The sequence below is a fragment of the Phaethon aethereus genome, assembly GCF_964289735.1.
Source record: "Phaethon aethereus genome assembly, chromosome: Z".
Taxonomy (NCBI): Eukaryota; Metazoa; Chordata; class Aves; order Phaethontiformes; family Phaethontidae; genus Phaethon; species Phaethon aethereus.
In genome coordinates this window covers 20,360,597-20,371,323 of record NC_138577.1, presented here as the reverse complement: position 1 = coordinate 20,371,323, position 10,727 = coordinate 20,360,597, and the positions used below count along the sequence as shown (strand labels likewise).

At 41.9% G+C, this 10,727-nt stretch overlaps 1 protein-coding gene across 1 annotated transcript in view; it reads right to left on the bottom strand.

The window, feature by feature from the left end:
- Positions 1-272: 272 nt before the first annotated feature.
- Positions 273-10,727, bottom strand: part of ITGA2 (integrin subunit alpha 2) — a gene marked incomplete at both ends in the record, with an annotated part of 53,316 nt that continues 42,861 nt past the window's right edge. The window contains 6 exons of the mRNA XM_082013391.1: positions 273-362; positions 1,139-1,255; positions 5,298-5,387; positions 8,895-9,008; positions 9,342-9,446; positions 9,993-10,103. Coding sequence (XP_081869517.1) covers positions 273-362; positions 1,139-1,255; positions 5,298-5,387; positions 8,895-9,008; positions 9,342-9,446; positions 9,993-10,103 — 627 coding nt within the window. The remainder of the gene's footprint in view (positions 363-1,138; positions 1,256-5,297; positions 5,388-8,894; positions 9,009-9,341; positions 9,447-9,992; positions 10,104-10,727) is intronic.

The following is a 10,727-nucleotide window of genomic DNA, read 5'->3' as shown; positions in this document are numbered from 1 at the left end:
CTCCGGACCTGCCAGTTCTAAGGGCTAAGTTTGTTTGAAAGGCAAAAATTTACAAGAAAAGGCACTATAAATCATTTTTGAAAAAAACAAACTGTCCTGCAGTTACTCTTATAATAGAGTAGAATCTGTAAAATATTTTCATCTATAAAAAGACACTTTCATTAAAAATGTTTAAATGTTACTAAGCTTTAAGGCACTCCAGCTGAAGAACAAACTGGATCACAACTACTATTGGTGGCTCAGATCTCCTCTCTTTTCCACGTAACTCATCTTCAGTCTCTGTCCTTTGTGAGTTCTGTAATTTCATCGATATCTTCTATATCCTGTGTCATTTTCTCATACTGTCTTTTGAAGAATCCAAGCTGCGAGAATTATTAAAATAACACCACATTACAGTCAGTTATCAATACATTTCTCGGCTAAGCTAAATAGTGCGATAGTAGAAATGCACGTGTGCATGCACATACATACTGTGTTTGATTTGCAGACAATTCCTAGCTCTAAAATGAAAGGAGCTGGGCCTTAAACTCCTGCCTGATGCAACTAAATGCCAAAACAGCAGTGCTGAGCAGCCAGTTGTCTCCCTGCCAAGATACAGGCACCTCCCTGCTGCCTTGGTGTGCCAAGGAGCCCTTCAAGGACCAGTGCCCTGGCACATAGAAGAACTTTTTTCTCCCCTTAATCTAGGTACCCTGTGTAAATGACTTTTTTGCCCTTGCTCTTCTCTGTTCTGTTTTTCTCTGTTCAGGGTATATCCTCTCCTTCCTTGCTTCTAAGTCCCAGCCCTGCCAACTGGGAATGTCATAGGAGTTCAGAGCCCAGCTAGGGAGATACGGAAGGAGGCAGGCAGTATCGAAAGGAAAAAAGTAAATGCCACAGGCCCTGTTTTGAACTATTTGGAAACTCATTTATCATCTTCATGTTGCCAATTTCTATGGGGACACATTTCAGAATTTTGACTTTTAAAGCCCTTCTAAATGCTCCCATCACGGGTGTAATGCCAATGCAGTATTATTCATACCAACAAACTGCATGTGTGGGTTTGTTCATCTCCAGAGAAGAAAGATTCCAAAGAAAATAGCCCAACTGTATTTATCCCTTTCTGCTTTTCTTTTAAAGAATATAAACACCTACTTACTTTCCACAAAACAGCAACCAATACTAACAGCAAGAGGAGTCCAGCCAATATACTGCCAATCACAACACCAACTGGTATCTCAGCTTTTTCATCCGGCTTCATTATTGTAACTGGGATCTGAAAGCAGAGAGATTGTGCATTAGGGGTTCATGTTAATTGCATATAAAGTAGGATTTGTAAACCAAATACTTCACTAATCAAGAATAGCTGGACTGCACACATTCCAGGATCAATGACTGGAACATACCAGGCAATTGCAGCCCTTTCACTGGTGTCCACAGGGACCTGGTTGCACCACCATGGCACACAGCAGTTACAGTTTAGGATTAGGGGCCCTCACCACTCTTGGCCATACACAAGAGGCAAAGCAGCAGTCTCCTCCTGCCAGCTTTCTGCCTCTCCAGTAACAGGAGGTCTTTCAGAGTTGTTCCCATATTGCGCAGACACACAGTCACCAGGTGAACCAGCCATGCTTACCTGCAGGTGGGGAACGGCGTGGTGTAGAGCCCCATCTGCTCAAAACAAACTTTTGCATCCACTGGAGGAGAACTACTTCCAACCAAGTGTTGTCAGAGCCTGTTATCTGTGGTGGGCAGCTGTAGGAGGCAATACTAATCATGGAGGCCAGACACCATGATGCACTCACTGGATCTGCGGAAAGGTCTCCCCTCCTGCCAGGCTGGCACCTCTGTCTCCTTTGCCTGCTGTTCCTACCTTCTGGGAAACCACTAACAACTTGTTAGATCTTCTCATGTTAATCTGTGTTCTCCTGAGTCAACTGCATGAATTTTCTGTAAGATTTATGGGTCAAACAGGAGTGTTTCTAGCACACCTATGCTTCCTGAACTACAAGCAATACCAGAACAAGTGTACGGTGTGTGGAAGTTAGTTTTCAGGTGATACCCTAGCTAGTTGGATTGGGTATGACCAATGATATAGTTACATATAACATAGTTGCTCAGGGAGACATTGCTGTAATATTTATGAGCTGTTAAATCTTTGGATTTAATCTTGGATGACATGAATTTAGCATGAAGGTTTTTTCCTTCCTGAAACATGATAAAAGAAGTGAGTTGGTTTACTTTCTCAGGGTTGCTTGCTCAGTGCATTTGTCTGGTGTAATTTAATCTTAAGCTTTCTGGGAAACTTGCACTGGCCTGACATCTCAGTGATTTAAGTAATTTCTGCTGGAAGGCTCCAATGTTGTGCTAGGTGTGGCTATGTGTATTAATTTCACTGAGGCAGGACGGCTTTGTGTATTTTCTAACCAAATGGCCATAATGATGATTATAGCAGGTTAATGTTCTGTTCTCCAGCTGGCAGTCCTTTGCAACTTGGAAAAAATCTGAAAGCTTTTACGCAAAGATACCTAAGCAGCTCTGCCACATAGCATCAAAAGGCAATATTAATTGATTTGGCTATACAGGAACACAGCTCATCCAAACTAAAAAGACAATCTCATATGTATGTGCAGTTTGCCTAGTAACACTTTCTCCATTAGATTAACGGTGAAGTGGCACTGTTGAAGAGGTAAATTGATGCCTACATACAAATACCTTCTATGAAGTCAAACTGTGGTCAGTAAGCCACCACATCTGAGATTCACAAAATCACAGAATCGTTAAGGTTGGAAAAGTCCAACCACCAACCCAACACCACCACGCCCACTAAACCAAGTCCTGAAGAGCCACGTCCACACGTTTTTTGAATACTTCCAGTGATGCTGACTCCACCACTTCCCTGGGCAGCCTGTTGCAATGTTTGACCGCTCTCTCGGTAAAGAAATTTTTCCTAATATTTAGTCTAAACCTCCCCTGGTGCAACTTGAGGCACTTTCTTCTCGTCCTATTGCTAGTTCCTTGGGAGAAGAGACCAACACCCATTTCACCACATCCTCCTTTCAGGTAGTTGTAGAGGGTGATGAAGTCTCCCCTCAGCCTCCTCTTCTCCAGACTAAACAACTCCTGTTCCCTCAGCCACTCCTCACAAAATTTGTTCTTCAGTCCCCTCACCAGCTTTGTTGCCCTTCTCTGGACACATTCCAGCACCTCAATGTCCTTCTTGTAGTGAGGGGCCCAAAACTGAACACAGGATTTGAGGTGCAGCCTCACCAGTGCTGTGTACAGGGACACAATCACTTCCCTACTCCTGCTGGTCACACTATTTCTGATACAGGCCGTTCACCTCATCTAGTGTTATATCTACAATATAATTCCTTGTCTTCCAAAGGAGAAGTATAGTCTCTTTAAGGGCCTAATTCACCCCACTTATTTTCAGGATAATTTTTAAGATTAAATGAATTGCATCTCAGAAATACCTATTCTGTCTATGGATTACAGTTTATAGAAAGGCTAACTCTGGTGTGGATGATTAGTGTAGATAGTAAGTTGGATGAATCCTACCACCCTCATGTAGAATAACAGGGTAAGTAGGGAAATAAACTCAGATTGCTTCTGCACTGTCCTGTTCCCAAGGCAGTGTGAAGGGCAAAGAATGGCTATCACTGCTGGCCTGCCAAGAAGTATATGCAGTGCTGGGTATTGCTCCACTGAAGTGCCAAAGGAAACTGTCTGCCCTAGGGAAAGTGTACCTCCACCAGCTGGCACATTTTCCAAGACTTCTCCCAGGGCAAGAGGCTGTCAAGTAAGGATCGGGCTGTAAGCCTCACCAAAAGCCACTGTGTTTCTTAGGAACCCTGTGGATAACTTTCAGGGTCTGATCAGCCACTGCCTCAGAGCTGTAGAAGTCCCAGCAGCAGATGTTTCAACGGCTGGCTCAGGAATTGCCTTCCATTTGTCAACTGACTTAATCAACAGTCATTTGAAGAATTAAATTCTGACTCTCCTGAAATCACCAATACAGCTGCTGGCAATGTAAATTTGGCAGTATCATGCTCCAGTTGTGGAAAAACACCTAGTAATACATCGTTTATGAGCTATCTAAAAAGTTTGTGCAATTAATTGGAATATTTATATTGTGTATTAGTGAGTTTCACCTCCTAGCAGAAATAATACCATGCCACAAAGCTGAGGCACTCAGCGCACTTCAAATACAGGCATGTATTTTTTCTGCAAAAACATGGAATTATTTCCAGAACTAGAGATATATTCCCTTTGCTTCTTCAGGCACTGGAAGTTTCCCCGAATATAAATGCAGCTCTTTGGAGGTTCTTCACAAGAAACGGAGTGATCCATGAGAAAACAATGACAAAAAACAGTACTGATTATGGTCTTATTTCCACATTGGAATAATCAATAACCGCCCTCGTACATACTTAACTTTTCCATTGCCTGTGCATGGGCTATACTACACATTCTCACAGATATTTTGACTACTTTACTAACTTGCAATTTGGTCTTCAATGGCCTTCATTATTTTTATGGATAAAACAGGCTGGTAAATCCCATAAAAATAAATCTAAACTTCATATTGCAAATGAAGAGTGTTCCTCTCTAGATAGGCCAAGAGAACAAGGTATCTTTTTATTGTAACAGCACCACAACACTAATGTATTGTTGTAGTGTTGTTTATGTTTGTATATAGCAGATTGAAACCTTGGGAGAAGGATTCTACTCTAATAAAGTGGTGGTCTGGACACTTTTCTTGAGATTATCTGTGTCCATATTGTCCATATGACAGCCATTCCAAATGCAAAATATACTCCACATTCTTTTACAAATGAGATTAAGTATATTTACTAGAGACCTGTGCCAAACATCTGTCTAGAAACAGCAAACCAAGTAGACTTACAGAAGTAAGACTATAAATCAGATTTGCGAAAATGTTTCCCAGAGCTCATTTATCTACAACAATTAATTCCATTGCAGAAAGAAGTCCAAATTTTTATCTTTTCATGAACAGGAAGCTAAATGAATTTCAGAAGTTTCTAACTGAGTTCTGCTGATAGTTCTACAATCTATTTGAGATCTACAGATTTTAAACTAAGTCTGGTTTATATAGCAGTTGGCTGAAATGAAAACATTTTAGTAACTTAAGGGAGGTTGTATATAGCCAAAAGGATACATTAATTCAACAAAATCAAATGTCATCAGAGTTTGTAATTTGCTATGTACTCCTAGAGGACACTGAATTTAAATATTATCACTTTAATACAGTAAAAGGCAGAGAAGTTGAAAAAATATACTTATCTATCACTTACAGTTAGGGTATCCTCTCCAATTATAAATAACTCAGGGTTATGTGTATCGATTTTTGCCTTTGCAGAAAGTTGTAAAGTCTGGAAAGTTGACTGAAAGAGAAGATTAAAAAAACTGTAAAGCTCTATTACATGCCATATCGATTAGAATGTAGACATCCTAAAATAATTCTCTTGCTCTGAAATGAAGACTTCATAATCAGAAGAAAATCACAGTATTAACAAAATTAAACTGATCCTTTTATTTGTCCCAAGCTAATGTGTTTATGAAATGCATCAGTAATCCAGACTTAATTTTGCTGGTCTTACTTATTAGCAACGAAAGTGGAGAACTGGCTTTTTTTCTTGAACATACAATTCAAGCAAAGCAAAAGAATTTGATTATATATCCATTTTTACAGTTACTTCAAAGCTGTCACTGCTGCTAGCAGGGAAGATTTGAGACAGTGAGCATGGCTTCACCAAGGGCAAGTCCTGCCGGACCAACATAGTGGCCTTCTACGATGGAATGGGTACATCAGTGGACAAGGGAAGAGCTACTGATGTCATCTCTCTGGACTCCTCTAATGCCTTTGACACGATCCCCCACAACACCCTTCTCTCTACATTGGAGATAGATGGATTTGATGGGTGGACTATTGGGTGGATGAGGAATCATTTGGATGGTCACATCCAGACGGTAGTGGTCAACAGATCAATGTCCAGATGGAGATCAGTGATGAGTGGTGTCCCTCAGGGATCCGTATTAGGACCAGTACTCTTCAATATCTTCATCAATGACATAGTGGGATCAAGTGCACCCCAGCAAATTTGCAGATCACACCAAGCTAAGCAGTGCAGTTGACATGCCTGAGGGACTGAATGCCATCCAGAGGGACCTGGACAAACTCAACGAATGGGCCTGTGTGAATGTCATGAGGTTCAACAAGGCCAAGTGCAGGGTCCTGCACCTGGGTCGGGGCAAGCCCCAGTTTCAACACAGACTGGGGGATGAAGGGGCTGAGAGCAGCCCTGCTGAGAAGGAGCTGAGGGTTCTGATGGACAAAAAGCTGGACCTGAGCCAGTAATGTGCGCTCACAGCCCAGAAGGACAACCACATCCGGGGCTTCATCCAAAGAAGCATGGCCAGCAGGTCGAGGGAGGTGATTCTACCCCTCTGCTCTGCTGAGACTTCACCTGGAGCCCTCAGCACAGGAAAGACATGGACTTGTTGGAGCGGGTCCAGAGGAGGGCCACAAAAATGATCAGAGGGATGGAACACCTCTCCTGAGCAGACAGGCTGAGAGAGTTGGGGTTGTTCAGCCTGGAGAAGAGAAGGCTCCAAGGAGACCTTATTGCAGCCTTCCAGTACTTAAAGGGGGCCTATGAGAAAGCTGTAGAGGAACTTTCTAGCAGGGCCTGTAGCGACAGGATAAGGAGTAATGGTTTTAAACTAAAAGAGAGTAGATTTAGACTAGATCTAAGGAAGAAATTTTTTGTGATGCAGGTGGTGAAACACTGGCACAAGTTGCCCAGAGAGGTGGTAGATGCCCCATCCCTGGAAACATTGAAGGTCAGGTTGGACAGGGCTCTCAGCAACCTGATCTAGTTGAAGATGTCCCTGCTGATTGCAGGGGGGTTGGACTAGATGACCTTAAAAGGTCCCTTCCAACCCAAACTATTCTATGATTCTGTGAAGAGGTCGGGCAAAAAATAACAGTGAGAAAGGGAGAAATAGCTCAGTAACAAAAGACGGATGGCGATATAACTCTGGCCTTTGAAAGAAATGGAAACTGGATGTTCTTTCCCTTCCCCACCCCCCTCTATCCAATGCTTCTGGTTTTCCCTGTTTATTTTTTCCTATCACTATCTGTTCCTGTCTACTGCTCAAATTCTGACATCGCTCCCTCAGCTTAAACAAAGTAGATGACAATTCCGATTTGAAAAGTGACCTCGCACCAGATCCGATTTCCCTCTGTGCATGTGTCGAGAGGCAGAGGAGCAGACTGTGCAGACACTGCCAGCTCACTGCTGCTCACCTCCCCCTGAGGTGTGCACGGACAGCCCCGTTTCCTACAGCACCACCAGGAACAGCCTCAGGTTCGCGGGATCACAGGAGCAGTTGCCAGCGGTACCAAATGCAATGCCTGCTGCCATTTTGCTCTGTCATTTTGCCTCCTCAGCCATTTCTATGTGGCAAAGCCAGGTACGGTGGGCTTGAAACAGGGAACATGAGCAATTCTGAGTCCACAGCAGCCGATGCACACCGAATTGGCAGTTCCTGCAGCACACATTTATTGCATGCCTGCACTGTAGGCATCTGCCCAAGTGGTCTGTCCTACACTCCGACATGCTTAGGAACCCACCTAAGCAACATTCCAAGCACTTTGTTAATTCCTAAACACATCTTTCTTTGCTTTGCTTAGCAGGTGCTGGCAAGCCTGCTACCCCTTCCTTGGACAATGACTGACTGCCACTAAATAAAAAGGCTGTTTATGTGCATTACTGAGTGCTTGCAAGATTATTTGCACTGAACATTGACAATTAAATAGAAAATGACAAAGTGGGAGATAAGAGGAAGACTGACATGCAATCTTTCCTTCCCATTGCCCAGTGGTAAACAAATTATTTACACTCACTTTCTTGTTAGGGTAGCAACCTTTTGTTCAGGTCTCCACCTTCTGTGTACCTGACAGCAACTAACAAGTAGTCTTGACCCAGCTGACTTGAAAAATACAAACTTTAAAGACAGACAGATGCTTTCCTTCACCCACTTGCATAAGTATATTACATTATCAACCTGACCTTTTCCTTTTAAGAGCTGAATGCTAAAGCTGACAACAGCCCTGCTGTTAAATGTCAATACCTGCCATAAGACTCGCCAGACAGACTAAGGAGACTGCGTCATGTTCCTGATGCTCTAGGCAAACCCAGGACTCCAAGACAGTTTGGTTGGTTGCCTAACTGAGAAGCAAACATGGCTTTATTTCAAAAGTCTGTTAATTCATGATGAGTTATATCCTGGAGGACACGTGGTGATTTAAAATGGGAAAGTCAAAATATTGTTGATGGATATTTTTTAAGCATCCTGTAGGTTTTTAAGCAAGGACTGTTTCCCTGACACCAACTCAAATAAAAACAAAAAGTATGTTAAAAAAAATTTTCCATACCTTCTCTAACAAATATAACTGGCAGCACTAACAGGTTTTTGATATTTTGATGTGACTTAAAATGATCACTATGTAGGCTGTGATGTTCAAAAGCTGAAAGCAACATTATTTTCCAGGCTATGACGATACTGTACTCTGCTGTCCTATGCTGAGTTTTGCGGAAACTGTATTTCCCCTTGAATGAATTTAACAGATGCATAAAATGTGTTTTTCAGCTGTGAAGATTGCATTATCACAGCATTTTCTTAGGTTTTGTGCTGGACTGAAGGTTATCAGCTCTGTTATGCAGCCTCACTACTTACTTAACTTTTAGATTCAAGTTTTCAATCTAGAAAAACACAACAATGTAAAGGAAAGGGAAGTCCTTCTGGATTGGAAGGTCTCTTTACTGAACTTTGAAAAATACCAGGAGATAGGAAATATCCTTCATGAAGATGAAGCTCATACTCACAGCAGCAAAGGTTCCGTTCCAGATTTGGGTGGACACATTCACAAAGTACTCTCCCTTCAGCATAATGTCTTCCAGTTTGCATGTGATGGTACTGCACTTCACATTCTTACAGTTCTGCCAAGGGAAACAGCAAGGAGAGGCAACAGCATGCATTAAAAATGCACTTTAACAAATGTTCTTTTAACATCCAGATTTTGGCCTTGACTTTGCCATCCTGTGCATACAAATTAAGTGCTTGCAGGCTGTGAAGAATATGCACCTTTTCTTCTATCTAAGGCAGCACACACACACTAAGGTGTGTGTAACAACATCCATAGGCTGCACTCCTGCACTGTGAATGACGAATGCCACCCCGACCACAGCTGTCCCCACAGGTACAGCAGTGGGCTCGTAAGGATCAGCTCTGTGTCCCTGTTCTGCGGTACGACAGCCCTGAGTCTTACTCACCAGTTCTTTGGAAGCTCTGAAGTTCTCTTTTGTGAAAGATGCAGAATAAGGTCTTTTCCCTATTTCCAGTGGATTTATCTGAGCTTGACAAGTAACACCTCTGGCCTAGGTGGAAAAGATGGAAAGAAGTGAAATTAGATGACATCATACTCAGGAGTTTATAGTAATCATAACAATAATATAATAATCATAACAATATATATTTTTGGGAGGAGATGGTGGCTGTGAAAGGCTAGATTGTAAATTATGTCACACTGGATATTTTAGGAAAGTAAGAGACTGTATGTGGTTTTGGTCAGAATTAAATGGCTCTTAGAGTAATTTTCTTGCCCCTAGATTGACCTGAAGGATTTGTCCCAGTCTAAAAATTCCATTTTGACTATAACCTTCCCAGCAACTTGGAAAAGGATCTAGCTGAAGAGTTCCAGAGTCATGTAAGAAGTCAGCCATAGACCATAAAGATAATCCACATCTGCCAAATAATAGACTAGTGTACTGCTGACATCATGGTCCTCCCCCTTCCCTTTATGAGGAAGGGACAGGAGAAAGGGCATACATTCTCTGAATGTCAGCCATACTATGAGGGAAACTGATGTCTGTAGTACTGATTAAACCCCAAAACACAGCAGTTTATGTAATTCAGTTCTTCACCTGATCTGTGGTGACTGCAGTTATGTACATTAGTGGGTTGTCTTTGCTGGTGAATTCTGGAAGATAGATTTTTACAGATGCCATCTTTACTGGAATACTTCCGGTTGTTACCTGCAAAGAAAATAACTCACAATTAATTCAGGTAGCTATACTTACATATGCATAAATTATTTGATATAGCAAGAAAATCAGAAATCATGATGAGTATGGAAGAGCTGGGCTCCTTTGGCATCAATGTTTTTTGTCCTATGACACTTACTATGGTAGCAAGTACATTACGCCAACAGTAGCGCAGACAGTGTACTGTATAGCTTCAGGTCGCTGTCTGTTTCCCCAGAAAAACTCTTGCTAACTGCATGAAATATGTTTTGCAAATATTCTGCCACAGCCAAGAGGCCTCTTATTTAGTCCTTTAGAGTAGTAGTTATAGGAATGTAAATGGAACATAATTTAATTTTCTTCCACGTTGCATATTTGGATCTAAGTTTTTCTGAGTTATATAATACATGCTGTGATCGGCTAGTTCTTGCATCTAGTTTGAACACTTAACCCTTGCCAAACTTCAAGTTTCAAAGTCCAAGCAAAGATCTGTTTTCCCTTATCAAGTCAGCAGAAGACAAATACGCTCTGTGAAAAAACAGTCTAGGTTGGCCTAAGTTAAGCATTAACAATCTTCTAAATATGTAAACAGTGGAGGACCAATCCCTCTCCCATTCTACTTGTGCAGTAAGTGCA